The 20,356-nt window shown below is 42.2% G+C and overlaps 1 protein-coding gene across 15 annotated transcripts in view; it reads left to right on the top strand.

Annotated features, from left to right (window-relative positions):
• Positions 1 to 20,356, top strand: part of RBFOX1 (RNA binding fox-1 homolog 1) — a 2,487,135-nt gene that overhangs the window by 2,349,301 nt on the left and 117,478 nt on the right. For all 15 annotated transcript variants that reach the window (XM_050774301.1, XM_050774299.1, XM_050774300.1 and 12 more), the window contains 2 exons: positions 5,844 to 5,987; positions 13,660 to 13,713. In XM_050774301.1, the coding sequence (XP_050630258.1) occupies positions 5,844 to 5,987; positions 13,660 to 13,713 (198 nt within the window). The remainder of the gene's footprint in view (positions 1 to 5,843; positions 5,988 to 13,659; positions 13,714 to 20,356) is intronic.

Below are 20,356 nucleotides of genomic sequence, written 5' to 3'. Positions count from 1 at the left end.
TCAGTCTGTGGTCAAAGGTCCAAGAGTCCAAAAGCTGAAGGACTTGGAGTCCCACGTTCAAGGGCAGGAAGCATCCAGCATGGGGGAGAGTTGCAGGCTGGAAGACTCAGCCAGCCTAGTCTTTCCACATTCCTCTGCCTACTTTTATCCTAGGCATGCTGGCAGATGATCAGATGGTGACCACCCAGATTGAGGGTGGGTTGACCGTTGCACTGACTTGAATGTTTGTCTCCTTTGGCAATACCCTCACAGACACAACCAGGACCAATACTTTGCATCCTTCCATCCAATCAAGTTGACACTCAATGTTAACCATCACAACTCCTATTGACAGATGACAGCCTGGCAGGAACATTCATTCCTCCTTCTCCTAGATCTGCTTTGAGGCCACTCATCGTGAGAACTTCATGCTGCCTGAAGTGGTAGAGCATGCATTTCCTCCTGGGTGACAGCTGCTTGCTTGTACTCCATGCACCTTTGATTTATATGTTTGGTGGAGAGATGTAGTAGAGGGAATGGTGACCTCCAAAAACTACGTCCTTGTTATAACTTCCATAAACATGATCCTATTTGGCAGGGGTAGGGGAGGGGAAGGAGATCTTTGCAGATGTAATTAAGGATCAACACAAAATCATCCTGGATTTAGGGTGAGCTCAACAACTAATATCCTTTTTTGAGACAGAGTCTTGCTCTGTCACCCAGGCTGGAGTGCAATGGTGCAATCTCAGCTCATTGCAACCTCTGCCTCCTGGGTTCAAGCAATTCTCCTGCCTCATCCTCCTGAGTACCTGGGATTATAGGCATGTGCCAACACACCTGGCTAATTTTTGTGTTTTTAGTAGGGACGGGGTTTCACCATTTTGGTCAGGCTGGTCTCGAACTCCTGACCTTGTGATCTGCCCACCTCAGCCTCCCAAAGTGCTGGGATTATAGGCTTAAACCACCATGCGCCCAACCCTAGTATCTTTTTAAGAAGAAAAAGGAAGAGGGAAATTGGAGTTTCAGCCATGTAGAGGGAATAGGGCCTGTGAAGATGGAAGCAGAGGATGGAAGGGTGCAAACCCAAGTCAAGGAATGCCTGCAGCCACCAAAAGCTAAATGAGGCTAGGCATGATTCTCCCCCTAGATCTTTTAGAGGGAGTGTGGCCCTCCTGGCACCTTGATTTTAGATTTCTGGTCTGTACAACTACAGGAGAATGAAGTCCAGTGGCTTTAAGCCACCAGCTTTGTGGTCATGTTTCAGAAAACAAATATAGAGACATAAAACTCAGGCTTGTTCTAAGGTCCCAGAAAAAGGGGAAGAAAAACAGATCACACTCAGTGGAGGGGTTGGTGACGATCACTAACCCCAACGTGCATTAGGCTCTGTGGTAGCTGCTCTGTCATCTCCTGCTGCATTTGGTCCTTCCCATGATCCTGTGAGCTTAGTACCATTAGTGTCCTTTTTGTTTTTGTTTTTTTTGTTTTTTTTTGTTTTTTTTTTTGTTTTGTTTTGTTTTTTTTGAGACAGAGTCTCGCTCTGTCGCCCAGGCTGGAGTGCCGTGGCGCAATCTCGGCTCACTGCAAGCTCCGCCTCCCAGGCTCACGCCATTCTCCTGCCTCAGCCTCCCAAGGAGCTGGGACTATAGGCGTTTCACCGTGTTAGCCAGGATGGTCTCGATCTCCTGACCACGTGATCCGCCCGTCTCGGCCTCCCAAAGTGCTGGGATTACAGGTGTGAGCCACCGCGCCCAGCCTTGCTTTTGTTTTAGAGGCAGAGTCTTGCTCCATTGCCGAGGTTGGAGTGCAGTGGTATGACTTTCTGTCACTGCAGCCTTGATCTCCTGGGCTCCAGCCATCTCCCACCTCAGTCTCCCAACTAGCTGGGATGACAGGCACATGGCCATAATCAGCTTTTTAAAAAAAATTTATTTAGTGGAGACAGGGTCTCACTATTTTGCAGGCTGGTCTCAAATTATCCTCCCACCTTAGCCTCACAAAGTGCTGGGATTACAGGCATGAGCCACTGCACCTGGCCCCATTACCCCATTCATGTCCTTTGATGGAAAAGTAAACTGAGGGTCAGAGAAGAAAAGTGACCTCCCTAAGATTAGCAAATAACAGAGATGGTCTGCGTGATTCCAAAACCCTGGTTCATGGTGCTGCATCCCACCACATGAAAGGCATGCAGGCTGAAAGAGAGTTCCTTTTTCTGTTGTTTTCTTCCCTCCTCAACCTCTACTTCCTAAAACTCCTCTTTTTCCCTTTCCATACACCCACAATGACCTAAAACACTTTTTGCTTTTTTTTTTTTTTTGCATGCTTTAAGGATTCTTTTTAATATACAGGTATTTCTCTATAACAATTTATAGGCCTTTATATATAAGCATATACTATAAAATGATTAATTGAGCATTGTATGTTTTTATCAAAGGAAACAATGCAAAGATTTCTCCAAAGTGCTGTTTGAGTAGAGATGATTAATTTTAATTTTCACATGAGTGGCACAATGCTATTAATCATTTAATATGTTTAATCATAATCTCTGTAATTCCTAATTAGGTTCATTAAGCTGAAACATCCAGCAGTTGTACACAAATCCAAATCCATGTTTCCTTCTCAGGATAAGAAGGAGCTCATTTTATTTTTGCATTGAAACAGAAACTTCTAACAGGATGGGAAAAAAAATGGACTGAAAGCTGGGGGTTTCAGCTATAGCATCTGTAAACTCCGAGTTCGGGTGTAGAGTGCTAAAACCCCTTACAATCTGAAAAGGGACAGTTGCATGATTCAAGCTCATTTCTGTGTCATGGACATGGCACCAAACCTCGTATTCTCAGCGGAGAAAACCCACATTCTGCTCTGTTTGGGTTTCAGTGTTACAACGTTGTTCTTCAACTATCACATGAAGGTGGTGACGTTGATTGTACACTTCTTCATTCATTTGTTTATTCATGTACTTTCAGTCAGTGAGTCAGCCAACCATTAAACAGACATTTATCATTTGTGTCACAAGCTGGTCGTGCCACCCTCCTGCTGTGATCCTTAGGTGGCTCCTTATTGCTCTTAGGATGAAGCTCAGACTCTTGCTTCATACAGTGTCCTTTGATCTACCCCTTGACTATCTTTGAAACCTCAACTCCTGCCTTCCCTTCATACCTGCCTCATCTGACCAGTGGTACTGGAGCTACACATACTCTCTGAATCCAAGACATCATTTGACATCTCTGCACCTACGCTGCCCTGTCTCGGTATAGCCTCAGTCCTTTTCACCTCTTCTCTTAGATATCTCCCACTTAAAATTTAACCTCCAGAATTGGCAAGCCTTGCTGAACCTCCAGCAGTGTTATATGACCCTGATTTAAGGTTACTCAGCCCTTTGTGATTGCCTCTTATCCCAACATTTACCAGTCTGTATTGGCTGGGGATGGTGGCTCATGTTTATAGTCTTAGTGCTTTGGGAGACTGAGGCAGGAGGATCACTTGAGGCCAGAGGTTCAAGACCAGCCTGGGCAACATAGTGAGACCCTGTCTCTGCAAATAAAAATGAGCTTGGTGTGGTGGCGCATGCCTGTAGTCCTAGCTACTTGGAAGGCTGATGTAGGCAGATTGTTTGAGCCCAGGGTTTCAAGGCTGCAGTGAACCATGATTGTGCTACGGCACTCCAGCCTGAGTGACAGACCAAGACCCAACTCCAAGAAAACAACAACAAAAAACAATGACAAAATGATTCTATTTATGATTGTCTTTCTCTATTGGTGTCATTGACTAAAGTTGGAATTGCGTGTGACTTGGAGGGCTGATTTATGTGTCTAACACAAAGCAGTTGCTCAGTAAAGATGTGTAAACACTTTAAAAATAAGCAAATGACAACCTTTCCTGTGTGTTTCTCAAAAGAGGTTTTTTTCTCTTTGTGGTATTTAAAAAAATTACCATTACTCTAGACAGTTCGTTACTTTCCATTTATTAAATATATATCAGGAACTTGGCCAAGTTAGCATACATTATTCAATCACAAAGCCTTAAAAGGTATGAACTCATTATTCTTTATTTTCCAGTTAAGAAAATGACCGTCGTACTGCTTCATATTCAATCCAACAGTATAGGCAAAATGACTAAATACATTGTCTAAATACATGACTTTGCATTTAAAACTTGAAGTCAACTGGTAGGGCTTTTGGTACCAGAGCAGCTTGGAAGAATGGTTTGCGAGCCAACGGGAAGTCTTTACTTCAACATGCAATTCAGGGTGTGTTAGGAAGGAAAATGCAAATGAAACCTTCCAGTAAATACCAGGGCTGTTGAGAAAGTTGCTAATTATGCCCGTGTTATCTGAGTGTTTTGTATTTCACTTTGTAAGATTCTTTCCTCTAAGTCGTTATTATTTTACACCTGGCTGCCTATATTGATAGTTTGTCCCAATTATGTACTTCTAGATTGCTTATAAAATAGGTGAGGATGATTCCTCACTCATAAGTTTGATAGGCTTCTGTATAAGCTTTCTATCATAGTTTCAAAGTTGGTATCTGATGTGGATGGCATTTACTGCCACCTAGAGGCAACACATGCTAATTGCAGAGAAAGTATCCTATGTTAAATGTTTGAAATGTTAAAACTTTAGAACTGAGAGTATGGCACTGGCTATAATGATACCTAATGTGACTGACTTTTCCCCTAGTTCCTGCCTATATATGGGTGTCAATGTAACATCATGTTATACAGCCTTATTTGCAAGGCAGGGGTGGTGAAACAATGAGTTATGCTAATAATGTTACAGGGTCTAGGCAAACAGCACAGCAGAACTTTCTGTAGAGATGGAAACATTCTGTATTTGCATTACTCAGCATGGAAGCACTAAGTACATGTGGCTCTTGAGCACTTGAAATGCAGCTAATGCAAACGAAGTTAAATATTTTTTTTTTTTTTTTTGAGACGGAGTCTCGCTCTGTCACCCAGGCTGGAGTGCAGTGGCGCGATCTCGGCTCACTGCAAGCTCCGCCTCCCGGGTTCCCGCCATTCTCCTGCCTCAGCCTCCCGAGTAGCTGGGACTACAGGCGCCGCCACCACGCCCGGCTAATTTTTTTTTTTTTGTATTTTTAGTGGAGACGGGGTTTCATTGTGTTAGCCAGGATGGTCTCGATCTCCTGACCTCGTGATCCGCCCGTCTCGGCCTCCCAAAGTGCTGGGATTACAGGCTTGAGCCACCGCGCCCGGCCAAATATATCATTTTAATTCACTTAAATGTATATTGTCACATGTGGTCAACTGTAGTGGACAGCACAACTTTGTACAATTAGAGCCTCAAAAGAGTAAGTCAATCAGCTGGTTATTTGAACTCCTGAATGCCAACTAGTCTTTTCAAATTTTTTACATTTAATTATATTTTATCTGCACAATTACCTGAACAATTATGTAGGCATATCTTCAGATTCTGAACCGCATCAGTTAAGAAATACACAGTCTCCTGCCTGTAATAATTATTACCCCCTTCTTGATGAGGTTCCCACTCCCCACCTCCCAACCCTAGCAGCTCCCAGTCCCCTTCCTTTGCTTTTTCTAGCCTATAGTGCTTTTCTCTGTCTGCCAACACTCTATTTATGGATTTATTTTCTGGAATGATGCTCCCCGAGGGCAGGGATTTTTGTCTGCTTTGCCCACTGCCCAATCCCAGATTCATCATGAGCACTCAGTGGATGCTCAGAAAACACTTGTTGAATGAATGCATGCATGCATGCCTCAGCATTTTCTTCCCTTCTCAGAATCCTTAGTTCTGATCTTTTCCTGCCACTCAGGGCAAGCAAAAGCGCATTGGAATAGAGCATTGTGGTCCACTCAACCTCTTCGATTTCTTCTTGTTCTTTTAGCAGACAGATGATGCAGCACCAACGGATGGCCAGCCCCAGACACAACCTTCTGAAAACACGGAAAACAAGTCTCAGCCCAAGCGGCTGCATGTCTCCAATATCCCCTTCAGGTTCCGGGATCCGGACCTCAGACAAATGTTTGGTGTAAGTACCACCTTTCTTCTCAGCAGTGCCCGCTCTGGGGTTTCCAGAGACCTCCCTGTCTCATGTAAGTTTGGGGGTATTTACAATACTAAGGTTAGATGTTTGCACGGGGAGAAACATTTTAGAGTCTAGTTTTTGGGTATATTGTGGCTAGAATCTCTTTATGGTTTTTGCATGTATTTCTGTACATATGCTCACCATGTATCTACTTTGCCAAGTGGTTTTCTTCTAAGAAGTAACTTGAAGGCCAAATGGAAAACATTCCTAAATGACCCACTGCTGAAAGAAGCCTATTGATAGTCCTAAATCCAATGGCCCAGGACATCATACTGTAGCAAAAATACACCCCGAGTCCTCTTGGTTTTGCTTTCTTTTGCAGTTGTCAGATTATCCAGAGGGTGACTCATAGTGTATTCCTGCATTCCCTAGTCTTTCCCAGGCACTGTGCATTTAGATTTCAGATGCAGCAACAGAGAACAACTAATTCTGCATAAAGCTGATTTTAGCAAACAAAGCAAAACCACCACCACCAACACCAAATGAGCTACCAGTTTCTAAGTTCATGTTGATTCCTGAAGTCTACATTTTTCTGAAATTAGTGACAGGGATTCAGAGGCACTTACTGTGGTGCTATATGCCATGAAGGGTAGCCATGCCCAGGCACCATGGTGAAATATAGAGCAGGCCACAAGTCACCACTAGCCCAGGAGAAAATAATAGCATTGCGTTTTTATAGATCATCTTGCCCCTGATTATTTTTTTCTCAAAGAAATCTTCACTATCCACTTTGGGAAGCCATGAGTTTGCCATTTCTTTGACCTCCGTTCAACCAAAAGACAAGGCTATGACGGGGCTTGGATATCTTTCACGTTTCTGAATGTAGCCAATTTGCCCATGACATCCCAGCAACGATAGCAGGTGCCTGTGGATTCAGTGAAAAGAATTACATCCTTAACATTTGACTTAGAGCAAAGGTGGGCTGCTCAGAGACTCCTCCTCTAGGAGTTTATAAATGGATGCAAATATCACAAAAGGAACAAGAAGATGCCCATTCTGAGTCACTCTGGTGGTGTTCTCCGTATAAAATGGAAGGCTCTGGTTCACTTCTCAAAGGCACTGTGTGTTGGGGATTAGCTTGCACCTTTTACTTCTTACACACACGATGCTTATCAAGTATGCATCTGACACAAAAGCAGAGCAGGCATCCTAATATTTAAGATACCCAGCTTTGAATGCTGACATTTAAGAGGAAAAGGTCAGCTCTTGCACTTTTATCTCTCTCATTTGGTAATAACATTGAGTTGAGCCCCTCCAACTCCTGCAGAACAGAGATACCCTCGGGCACTTTCAGGTCAAAGATGACTTTGAAAAGTGCAGAGCATTCAAAGTGAGAGTTGAGGTTAAGTGTGTGTGAGGCAGTAAGACCAGGTTTGAATGATGGGCAGTAAGAGGTGTTATATTCTCTTTGCCATGTCAGGTTAGGAAGATGTCTTGCTGTGCGGTCTGTTTTTTCTCATCAAGTGTCACTGTGATGTTGGCTTTGAATTCAGTCCCCTTAATAAGCGTCTTGATACTCTTTCATGGTGTTACTCATTGCAGCTCACCCCAAGTTCCACCCTTTAGGGGGCTTTCCCCCCATATTTTTCTTAGTTATCGTGAAAGTTACTGCAGGATACAATGCTAAGTCACAGAGGTATTCAAAATATTCACAGGAATCAGAGAAGGGATTCTGAGTCTCTCTAGTCTTATGGAGTTAGGGTAGATGGCAAGGAGCAAGATCTTGCCAAAAAATTGTACTACCTGTCATCAAACCTTGATCCAAATCTACTAGTTTCAGGGCACTTGTTTTTGTTTATTTTTATTTTTTTTTTATTTATTTTTTGAGACAGAGTCTCACTCTGTTGCCTAGGCTGGAGTACAGTGGCACAATCTCAGCTCACTGCGAGCTCCGTCTCCTGGGTTCTCTCCATTGTCCTGCCTCAGCCTCCCGAGTAGCTGAGATTACAGGTGCCCGCCACCACGCTCGGCTCGTTTAATTGTATTTTTAGTAGAGGTGGGGTTTCACCGTTTTAGCCAGGATGGTCTCGATCTCCTGACCTTGTGATCCACCCACCTCAGCCTCCCAAAGTGCTGGGATTACAGGTGTGAGCCACCGCTCCCAGCCCGGCTCTTGTTTTTAAAAAGACAAGTTCTCACTCTGTTACCCAGGCTAGAGTACAGTGGTGTGATCATGCTCACTGCAAACTCTTGGGCTCAAGGGATCCTCCCACCTCAACCTCCTAAGTAGCTGAGACTACAGACACAAGCCACCATGCTTGGCTAATTTTTAAGGTTTTTTTTGTTTTTTTTTTTTTAATGGAGATGGGGTCTCACTTTGTTGTCCAGGCTGGTCACAAATTCCTGGCCTCAATCAACCCTCCCACCTTGGCCTTCCAACGTGCTGGGATTACAGCGTGAGATGTGAGGTACTGCATATATCCAGTACCCCCCTTTTTTTGTGACAAAGTCTATTTCTGTTGCCCAGACTGGAGTGAAGTGGCATGATCTCGGCTCATTGCAGTCTTTCTCCTGGGTTCAAGCGATTCTCGTTCCTCAGCTTCCTGACTAGCTGGGACTACATGCGTGTGCCACCCTTTATAGTCAAGATTTTCAAGCAACTGACAAGATGTCAATTTGACAAGATGATAGATACACTTAATGCCTATCAATTAAGATAATGCACCATGCATTCAGTAGCACAAACTTAACCTTGTTCATCACAAGTAGCATCTGTGTCCATTTTTTGAAACTTATTTTTTCTGAAAGATTTTTTGAAAGCTTTATTTTTTGTGTAAATTTTGTCTATAAAAGTACCAGGAACGTACAGATTCACAGACCCCCTTGTAATGACTCTTAAGCCTCCATAGTTTACAACCACCATTCTAAAGAAATGCAGTTTTATACACTAAAAATCTGTTCTTTCCTGCCAAACGGTGGTGGTCACAGAGTCATTCTTGTTATAGGATACATTTAGCGGCAGGAATCACATTGTGAAGCATCTGTAAACATTCTCATTGGTTCCCCACACTGGAGTTTAGGGAATTTAGGAGGGTTTCCTCTTTCAGGTCATAGTTACTGCAAGAAACTACAGTTTAACTCCAATTAGGTACTTCTGACATCATTTGAACATGAGACATCTTCTCTCCTTTTGGCGCTCTGTCCTGTCTTTGTCTTCCCACTTTGACAGGGGTTATAGTGAGGACAATTACAGAGATAAACAGTCACAAAGATCTTTGTGCTTTCCCCTCTCTTTGTCTCTTGTTAAATACAGGCATGGGATTTTAAAGTCAAAAGCAAAACAAGACAAAAAAGCAATCTCCTTCTTCAAACTGCCTAAAACTTGGCAGTGGTCATTACAACGTCTGTAACCATTAATAATTCGACCATGCCATCTGCAACCATTGCATGCCTAATGGTTACTGCAGGTGACTCATTTTATTTTTAATTTGTATCTTCAGCACTTCTTCATGAAGATTGGGATTCTGATTACCTTTTTCATATTCTTTACTTTCTACTCAATGGAAGCATTTGTTCCAATGTTTGGCATTAAATCTTCTAGCTCATTTTATTTTATTTTTTTTCATTTGAGATGGAACATTCCTTGGGGAAGATGTTATATGGGTACAATATACAAAGCAGAAGCCACAGTCTTTAAAAAATACTAGTTGAGGTCCAAGTGAATGGAGCTGTTCTGTGCAGTGGCATTGATATTGAATGGTTCATTGGAAGGGATGTTAGTTTTATACGTGGCTCCTTTTTCCTGGAGCTTTGTCTTCATGTTACGTATCATGCATGAACTTGCATTTTCTTTACAGATAAATGTTTGATGATCTCGAGAGGAATATATGGATTTCTAACAAATTAATTGCAATATATGGTGCCCTGAATAGAATGTTTAACTTAATATTTAAAATTTAAACATTCTGGGTTTGAAGTGAGAGAAGTGGATTGTGATATATCCAGACCTCTGCTACAACAGATGGATGGATGTTCTGGATGCCATCACGGAATTGTCAAACAGTTGCTCAGTGACTGCAGTTCTCAAATTTACACAACACCCTTGTTGATTCTGCAGCCTTACTTTAGGGGTCAAAATACAGACCCTCTTGGCTAGGCATGGTGGTGACTTATACCTGTAATCCCAGGACTTTGGGAGGCCAAGGTGGAAGGATTGCTTGAGTTCGAGAATTTGAGACCAGCCTGGGCAACATAGGGAGGGAGACCCAGTTTCTACAGCAATAAAATAAAAAAACACAAGAAAACAAAATATAGGCCCTCTGGGCAGGAAAATAGTCCACTGAACGTCTCTGTATTGTCACAAAAAACAGATCACATGACTTTCAGCACATGCAAAGGAAGATTTCAAGATCACTTTTTAGTAATGAGACGGGCTTGCCTGTACTTAGGATGTTAATGCAAAGTTCCATCTACCATGATGTTATGAGGAGTGAGGCCATTATGGTGGGACAGGGCATGGTACCTTCTACTTCTGCATTCTGAACACGAAGCTGACACTGAGAATAACTGGGATGATGCCTTTCCTTGGCCTCTATGCACCATCTTTGAACTAACCTTTATGTTTTATGCTGTATCCATTGAACATCCTTCACAGTTTTTCAGAGAAATGTTGTTTGATCTGAGAACATCTAAAAATGCTTGGTACATATTTGCCCAAGTGTGTGCCTATAAACTTCTAGATCTTGTTTTGTTTTTTGACACGGAGTCTCGCTCTGTCGCCCAGGCTGGAGCGCAGTGGCACATTCTCGGTTCACTGCTACCTCCACCTCCCAGGATCAAGTGATTCTTCTGCCTCAGCCTCCCAAGTAGCTGGGATAACAGGCTCCTGCCAGCGTGCCTGGCTAATTTTTACATTTTTAGTAGAGACAGGGTTTCACCATGTTGGCCAGGCTGGTCTCGAACTCCCGACCTCATGTTCTGCCCACCTTAGCCTCCCAAAGTGCTGGGATTACAGGTGTTAGCCACCGTGCCTGGCCTGGATCCTGTTCTTGATGCAGCTATTCAGACACCTTGTGTGGACTTGAGGCGTTGTTGAATGCAGCTGAACATTGCTGTTGAGCAAACAAATGCTAGTTATGTCTGCGAATGAGTTGTGTCTATTTAAATTGAAAATGTGCCAGCTGTGTTTACATCATTAGTAGCAAACTTCCCAATTAAACTGTTGATACTATAAATATAGTACACAACTGTCTTGGAAATGGGGCTTACATCAGCATTCTTCTTCGGGCTTGTTTCACTGGCTTTGAGAACCGTCAACCTAACAGCAACTGCCACAGAAGCAAACTTTGAGACCATTTCAGGGCAGCTGATGTCATTGTTTCATTTAGGGAATGACACATGCTAAGACTGCTGTTTGATTGGTTCTGTCTCAATCAGATCTTATTTTAAAGGAAATGTTTTTGGGTTGACTGCCTAGAGAATGTTCCATAGATGACAGTTGCGTCGTGGTTTTGGAAGAAGTCCTTGTCAAGCTTCTCTTTCTGTAAATATATGTGCTTCTAGGCTCTTATGCCTGAAATAAATATGATAGCGTCTGTATAGACTGAATATTCAGGGTGTTTGTATCAAAATTACTGCTTGAGGAGTTCACAAAACTGGAGGTTTCTTTACTATGAAATTCAGTTCACATTTGAACGGCAAATCCTTCATTTCCCCCATCTGAAAGTTTTCTTCTATTTCCAGTGATTTTTCTCTGCCTAAAACTAGGGCACTGAAAATGCTCTGTAAAGGAATTCTCTTGACCAAAAGATCTAAGTCCACAAATTGCAGGATGAGTTAGCTGCATGTTTGTTGGCATTTCCATTGTGTGTGCGAGCAATGTGACCCATTTCTGTATTCTCTTCTGAGTATTTTCTCCTTGGTTTCTTCCTATCCTTTGCTTCTCTGAGCAGAAGTACTAGTAGTTCTTTGTTTCACAACTAAAAATATGCACGTCTCTAATTCCCCTGGCTGGATAGTGTATGGATCCTGAGGCATGGGCACATTTCTATGGTACAGAATGAAAAACTTTTGGTTACTTTTTTCCATAGTCAGAACTATTTTTATTTCAAGACTGAGCTGTCTGTATTCCAGTGGCATACACACTTGTTTCTACTGTTTCGGGGAGGGTGGATTTCTTTGTACATTCCAGAGGATAGCATCTGTATGTTCTAAATAGTTTGTTTCTTGAATGTAAGTAGGACCCTCTTGACATTCACTCTCCGCGTCTCTGGATACTCTGACTGGAACACATTGGTCAGGCAAACCTCCCCTGCTTCTCGTGTGGTCTGTTTGTTCCTTTTTCATCCTGCCCCACCCCTCACCCCAGTCACTCTGTCCTCTGCTACACGGAAGTACATGTAATGCTCTCCATTCAGGGGGGAAATGGAATACAGAACCTCTGAGGGTCATAAAGGATGCAATTAAAATCCAAAATGCAGAAGTGAATGGAATGATAGGAAAGCTCAAAACAAAACAAAAAAAAAAGAGGATGGAAATATTTATGTTGCCCTGTTTAATTTTTAATCACTCAAAGGGCATTTGCTCTTATTCTGCGTGGAGATAAAATTCTTATTTTATTTTTCCCTGGGCCACGGTACATGATTTTACATCACCCTCTCTCTTGCCTGCTCATACGCAGGTTACGCTATTATACTCAAGAAATGCCCACACTACTTCGTGTAATCTCAAAACTGAAAAACTTCCAAGGTTGGAGGAAAGGATTTCGGATGATCTGATGCCCGTAGTTCTAGGGCCCATACTCTCCATTTTGAAACGTGAATCAAGAATTGCTTGATGTGCATTTCTCATTGGAAACTCCAGATTTCACCAATTTAAAAAATATGTAAGACGCAGTCATTGAATTTGAAGTTCAAATAAACCACAGATATTAAGTATAAGTATGTCCCAAATATTGCGTGTGACATATTCTGAAAAATCTGAAATTTAAATTTAACCAGGTGTCTGCATTTTATTTGTCTCTATTTATAATCTGAGTCTCTGTTTCTGGACTTTTCATAGAGCCTGGTCATGCTAGTTATCTAAAATCTGTTTAATAATATAGAGAATTATCTTGAGAGAATTTCAGCCCAAGCACTGATTACAACTGCTGATACCATCATGATGATGGTGCCTGGATAGTGGAGTTTGCTTTTGTGTTCATAGTTTCTTTCTCCTATGATAGAGCTGCTCCTAGATTTTATGTGAGCTGGGAGCCAAAACCAGTCACATCAAATTCTCACTGGACATTAATTATCAAAATCGCATTTCATCAAGGGTGTTTCTTCCATTGTTTGCTGGGATAGACCAGAAGGGTCATTGTATATACATACTAGCCACTTTTAAATCTTTGCTGCTCAGTGCCTGGGAACGCAGACATGCACACAGGAAAAATAAAAGAAAAAGTAAAATAGAATTCACCTCTTAATATTTTGTACCAAGCCCTGTTGGTGTGTTCCATAATAAGGAGAAAATATGGGTGGTTTTATTTTCTCTTGTTTCAAGCCCATTAGCCATAAAACATAAAATATCCTTGATATTAAGAGAAAAAATTGGCTTCGGAAACAATTACTACTGTACCTAATAATGTCTACTGCATTTCTCTTCTTGCTTATAAGATATTTCTATTTCTTTGCAGCAATTTGGTAAAATCTTAGATGTTGAAATTATTTTTAATGAGCGAGGCTCAAAGGTAAGCAACTTAATTCACTTTAGAATTGTTTAGTTTATTTTTAAATGTTTGTTGTAAGGGGAAACAACTGCACTGTCTTAATCAGCTCATTGTGAAAATACACTTCAGCGGGAGTTCCTTTAGAGACCACCTTCCGTTTTCAAAATGGTGGGAAAGACATCGGGTTCAGTTTAAAATGTATAAGGGGAATAATTTTAAATTGCTGTTTTATATATATATATTTTTATCAAGTTTCCAGAGGAAAATTATCCATGCTTAAAAAAATAATGATGTTGCTACATTTTTGTTTTTCAGTGATAATTATGTTCTTTATATTAAAAAGTGAGTTGATAGTCTCATGAGCAGGTAAATATGTGATTATTCTGTATTAATAAAGTGCAGTTATTTTCCTGGGTTGTAGGGGAGAAAAATCTCATATACACCAACCTTTTGAATGTAATTTTATTCATTACTATGTTTACCAATCCACCTTTTGCGATTTGCCATTGCTTTGAGTTTGTTTTTTCGAGGAAACCAATTTTTAAATGGATTCCCAAGCTCTAATCAAAGTCAGGGGCTCTATGGGGAGGTTTGGGATCAGGAGAGATTCTGTTTCAAAACAGAAATACGGGCTGGGTGCAATGGCTTATGCCTGTAATTCCAGTGCTTTGGGAGGCTGAGGTGGGTAGATCACCTGAGGTCAGGTGCTCAAGACCAGCCTGGGTAACATGGTGAAACCTCATCTCTACTAAAAACACAAAAATTAGCTGGGTGTGGTGGCAGCACCTGCAGTCCCAGCTACTTGGGAGGCTTGCACCCATGAGGTGGTGGTTGCAGTGAGCCGAGATTGCACCACTGCACCCCAACCTGGGTGACAGCGAGACCCTGTCTCAAAAACAAACAAACAAACAAAAGAAATATGTTGGGAGAAGAAAACAACACAAACACTTCTAAAGCCTCCTCTCTATCAGTGGTTAACCAAGGGTGGTTCCAGACCATGAACATCAGCATCACCTAGGAACTGATTAGAAATGCAAGTTCTCAGGCTCCAGCCTTGACCTGTTGAATTTGAAACTCTCAAGTTAGTGCTCAGCAACCTGTGTTTTAACCACACTTCCAGGTCTGTCCTTAAAATAGACCCATGACAAGCCTTCCCTGTGAGTGTAACAGGCAGTGGTGCTTAATAGTGTTGGGCTTTGGTTGTTGCTGCTGTTCTTCAAGTGTCCTCTTACCACCTGCACCCACAGAGCACTCAGGAACCCCATGAAAATCCCCAATTGAGGAAAACAACACATGAGACCTATCAGCAGACACAAGGGGTTAACAGGGAGAAATCATGGAGAACAAAAAAGATGTGGATCTTGGTAACCAGAAAGTGAATGCTTTCAATAGCTCTGCCAGGTCTTCTAGCTGCCACTCCCCAGGCTGTTAGGAATTTTAAGTTCCCTTCTCCTTGCATCCTCAGACTATGAATGCAAATGTTGGGAGATACTGGTTTCAGCCCATTGACTCTCCTTACACTGGCAATTTGGGGCAAGTCAACATCATGGAGGGTCACTAAGTGGTACTGGCTTTATTTGAAGTGTCACAGGCCACAGTGCCAGTTCTTTTGGGTATATATAACCACCTTTGCCCCCATAAAGCAAACCTTGGAATTTTTTTTTTTTTTTTTTTTTTTTTTGGACAGTTTTCTTCCCTCCTAAGTTGATTTAGTACTAATTAGCTAGGATGAGGCTGATCGCATCAAGGAAAGAAAACCGCAGTATTTTCTCCTCCACGGCCAAAGTGATGTTGTAATCTGTCAGATGAGTGAAAACAAAAGCAAAACAGAATCCATTACACTTTGTGATTCTGCTCCTTCAGGGACCTTGTCATTTTTCCATAGCTTCAGATATTTTACAATCATTCTCGAACTTAACTATCTTCCTGCTTCTGGTATGAAGATTATTATGGGGACTATCTCTATAACTGCAAAGCAAAGTGCATTGAGAGAAAAATGTGCCCAGCCTAATCCTGTTCACTCGGGCCTTCTGTATTCTTGGCAAAATTGTAGATGACCTGAATGTTGACCAACTTTGTTCTGACTCTCAGTCTGTCTATAGCAGCACTGCCTTCAAAGATGTGTTTGATTTTTTAATATGTTTAATTTATGTTTTGTTTTGTAACTTTTGCCAGTTGAAGAAAGCTATTTAATTCCTTCTGAGAGCTGTTTTGGGACATTAGAAGAATATCATTTGCTATTTTGAAGGTACAATGGCGATACTATTTTTAAGACATCTTCCGTCATTCCCATGATTAGTCTATCTCTAGGGGCTTCACGAAAAAGACCATTTAAGTTTGCTGCATCCAGATCCTGACTTTGTGAAGCTGTCTTTTTTTGGTCTTTATTCTTTTGGTTTAGGAAACATCTAAAATAGCCTCTCAGTGGGTATGCGCCCTCTGAAAGAGCTTGTCTTGCAGGTGTTGGAGCTGACTGTTTAGGTAGTGCTGGAATGGCACTGAGACAGTCCAGTTGGAACTGCTAAATGGGGGCAGCAGCTCACAGGGATATTTTTCATACTTGACATCATCCTTTATGGGAAAGAGCCTTATTTAGATGAGCATTTCCATTTTAATGGTTCAGAAACCTGAACCATTGCTATGACCTCATTTTCATCATTTGGTGCTGGACAGTCAGCCAGAAAATGAGTGCGCCCTTATGAGCCAGGAACTCACCTTCTTGCCTTTCGTTCTCTAGAGCAGTTCTTCAGGCAGGCCACTCAGTGCTGAAGGCTGTGGGTGCTGGGTGTGTGTGTATATGTATGCGGACATAGAAACACATACGTACTTAAGGGGTGGATGCGCATTCCAGCCCTTTAGGAAGCTGAGGTGGGAGTGTTGTCTGAAGCCAGGAGTTCAAGACCAGTCTGGACAACAGTGAGACCCCACCTCCACAAAATAATTAAAAATTAGCTGGGCATGGTGATACACACTTGTAGTGTAAGCTACTGGGGAGGTTGAGGCAGGAGGATTGCTTGATCCCAGGAGGTCAAGGCTTTAGTGAGTTATGACTGCACCACTGCACTCCAGCTTGGGTGACAGAGTGAGACCTTGTCTCAGAACAACCAACCAACCAACAAGATACATGCACAGACAGTAAGCATATTATCTTGGGAATGTATAACTCAAGTACTTAATGTATGGATGAATAGCAAGAATGCAGAAAAACCACATTTTAAAGAGATATCAGACAGAAAATGAGAATTTGTAAGCATTCAGCGGTGAATGATCCTGTAATTTATTTTTCCTTTTTAGGAGATTTGCCCAACCATCTCATTTACCTATGATATGCTCTATTTGGGAGCTACAGACAGATACAGCTACTCCCCCCTAAGTATATACTTAAGAAATCTGGCCAGGTACGGTGGCTCATGCCTATAATCCTAGCACTTTGGGAGGCTGAGGTAGGCGGATCACCTGAGGTCGGGAGTTCAAGACCAGTCTGACTAACATGGAGAAACACTGTCTCAGCTAAAAATACAAAATCAGCCGAGTGTGGTGGCACGTGCTTGTAATCCCAGCTACTCGGGAGGCTGAGGCAGGAGAACTGCTTGAATCCAGGAGACAGAAGTTGCGGTGAGCCGAGATCGAGCCATTGCACTACAGCCTGGGCAAGAAGAGTGAAGTTCTGTCTCAAAGAAAAAACAGAAATCTACACTTTGATCTTTGATTCAGTAGATATCAGTAAGTGTTTGTTGCATTTCATGAGAGCCAACTATGAGTAAGGCAGAAATACTTCCTGTCTTCATGGGCTTTCCTGAGTAGCAGGAGAGACGGACTAGGAAGCTGAGTGACTGCAGTAGCCTGTGTTGTTCTATGGTGATGTGAGCGGCCGCTGAGAGTCTGAACAGGCAGACTGATATTGTGAGAAGGCTTCTGGAGAGAAGCAACATGTAAGCTGAGAGAGAGAGCGATGCATAAGAACTTCCCAGAGAGGGGAAAGAGGGATGTCTTGCATGCAGGAGGAGTTGCATGTGCAAAGGTCACTGGAATAAAAGTGAGATGAGAGGGCTCATAGTCCCATCGGAAAATGATTCTTCAGATACTCACATCAACAGCTCCCTTCTTCTAAATATGATTTCCCTGCACCAGAACCTAGAGGACTGGATTTTTTCATCTAAGATGAAAAATCCGTACATTCATCCATCCAGCGTGCTTTATTTAAGCCTTTAAGATATAAAATGGTGTATTTGCATGAATGCAAAAAAGGAAGATATTGCCTAAAAATACAAAAGATGAAAAAAGAACAATAACTAGGATACAGGAGGATCAGAATGTATGATTTGCAAAAATATTTTAAAGTAAGCAAGTCACGCCAGTCTGGCAATCCTCTTAAGGCCGCCGTTATCTACCCTACTGATGGTACCTGTTCACAGCAGGGCACAGACCACCGATTTCTTTTCTTTAGTAGCATTAAAGGTAAACACTGGGAAGATGTGTCTGACTCCCCTTCTCTGTACCCCTTTCTTGCAGTCTTGATTTTTTAAGCAGTTACACATCAACATCACACTCAGCCCTATGCCCAGCAGCCAGGCTCAGAATGTGCTTGTTTTGTTCTCCTTTTTAAGGCAGAGGTAAAAATATTCATCTTTTTAAAAACTGCAAATTGCTGTTTCCTTGAGTTAGAATCCCGACCATGAGGCAGGTCAGAAAAAAACAACCTTAGCACCTGTTCTCAAAAGTTTCCTGGCACCTGTGCTTCATAGCAAAGGTTCCCTGCTCATGGAGTGGACCAGGTGAGGGCTTTCTCGTTACATTGCAACCCCCAGGTTAGAATTTTGATAACCTGCTAACCCAGGGAGGCCGTGCCACTTCTTTTCTGGATGGGAGGTAGAATTGTCCAATGGAACAGGTAGGAAAGTCTGTTTGGCATTTTGAGGACTGTCTGGAGCAAGTTCTTTCTGCACCCAACTTAGGCAAATCTCAACTCTAAATGAGGAATACCAAGTAGCCGACAAGAGAGAAAGGAGTTTAGCAGAATATAATGAGAATAATCATAAAAAAAGAATTAATATATTCTCTTCGCTTAAAAAGTGAGAACTTGAGAATAGATCAGGCTATTTCCTTTTTAGTACGTGCCCCTTCCTTGGGATTCAAAATGTATTTCTCTTTCTGCCTTTGTCTCTCCTAAACACATGATGCTGATTTCAGGGCAGTAGGTTTGCCTTGGGTTCAGACATGTAGCATGAGAGCAAGATTCTGGAGGATAATGTTGGACAGGTGGGTGAGTGTTCAGTCTCACCTGGCTATGTTCTTCCCGGTGCTGTGGTAATAATGACTGCTAGTTCCCATCGGCAGAAATGGCACCACCTCGCCCTCCAGCTACACCAGTGGGGCTATGGATTTTCTTGTCTTGCCTAGAGAGAATATAAATCCAAAGCCCTCGTTTCTCTGATTCCTTTTGGAATCTGTGGCATGGCTATGGTTGCTAGGAAGTTAAGCCCATCAGGGAGGAAGAGAACGTCCCCAAGAAGCCTGGGACATGCGGTTTTTAGCTGTACCTCTACATGTAAGCTCCAAGTAACCGAGTCAAAATCTATAGTCAAGAATCTATAGAAATCAGCAATACAAAATTCACTTATTACAAAGAATGAAAACCTGCTCTTTTTGAGACAGGGTCTTACCCAGGCTGGAGTACAGGGGAACAGTCACAGTTCACTGCAGCCCCAACCTCCCGGGCTCAAGCAAGGAACCTTCCCACCTCAGCCTCCCAAGTAGCTGAGACAATAGGTGTAGGCTGTCACACCGGGCTTTTTTTTTTTTTTTTTTTTTTTTTTTTTTTTTTTTTTGGGAGGCAGGGTCTTGGTCTGTCACCCAGGCTGGAGTGCAGGGGTGTGATCACAGCTCACTGCAGCTTCAATCTCCTGGGCTCAGGCTGGGATCACAGGGGCACACCATTACACCCAGCTGATTTTTTCTTTTTTTTTTTTTTTTTTTTTTTTTTTTTTTTTTTTTGGTAGAGATGGGGTTTTGCCATGTTACTCAGCCCAGTCTCAAACTCCTGGGCTCAAGTGATCCTCCTGCCTTGGCCTCCCAAAGTGCTTGGATTACAGGTGTGAGCCACCATGCCTGGCCCAAAACCTTTTGATGGTTTTGATCACACAGTGAAATCAGAGGTCATGGAAATCAAATTGCTGAGCCACTCATTTTAAGCAAACACATTTCTGGACTCCACTCTGGGATTCTAATCCAGTAGATCCAAAGCAAGGCTCAGGAATCTCAATGTTTAATGTGCTGCCAAGTTCCTTCTGATGTGCGGCTATGTTTGATAGCTACTAGCCAAGAGTTAGAACTGTCAAATTGAGCAAAATCACCCTCAATTCTGTCTTTTTTCCCTTTGAAGAACAATCATTTCCAAACTATACAGTTAGCAAGTGTATTCATGTACCCAATATGGGCATACTGCATGTAGAAGACTAAGCAAGACCCCTTCTGTTATGGAGCAAGTAATCTTAAATGAATCAGATAATTCAGGCTTATCCTAATCACAGAGCCTCACCATGGGAAAGATTATGGAAGGTAATTTGGTTCAATCCCCTAAAGAAATGTTATTTTTCTCAATACAGTTCACCCTTGAACACGGGTTTGAACTGTGCAGGTTCACTTACACGTGAATTTTTTTCTC

The sequence above is a fragment of the Macaca thibetana genome, chromosome 20 (assembly GCF_024542745.1).
Source record: "Macaca thibetana thibetana isolate TM-01 chromosome 20, ASM2454274v1, whole genome shotgun sequence".
Lineage (NCBI taxonomy): Eukaryota > Metazoa > Chordata > Mammalia > Primates > Cercopithecidae > Macaca > Macaca thibetana.
This window is presented reverse-complemented; position numbering and strand designations above follow the sequence as displayed.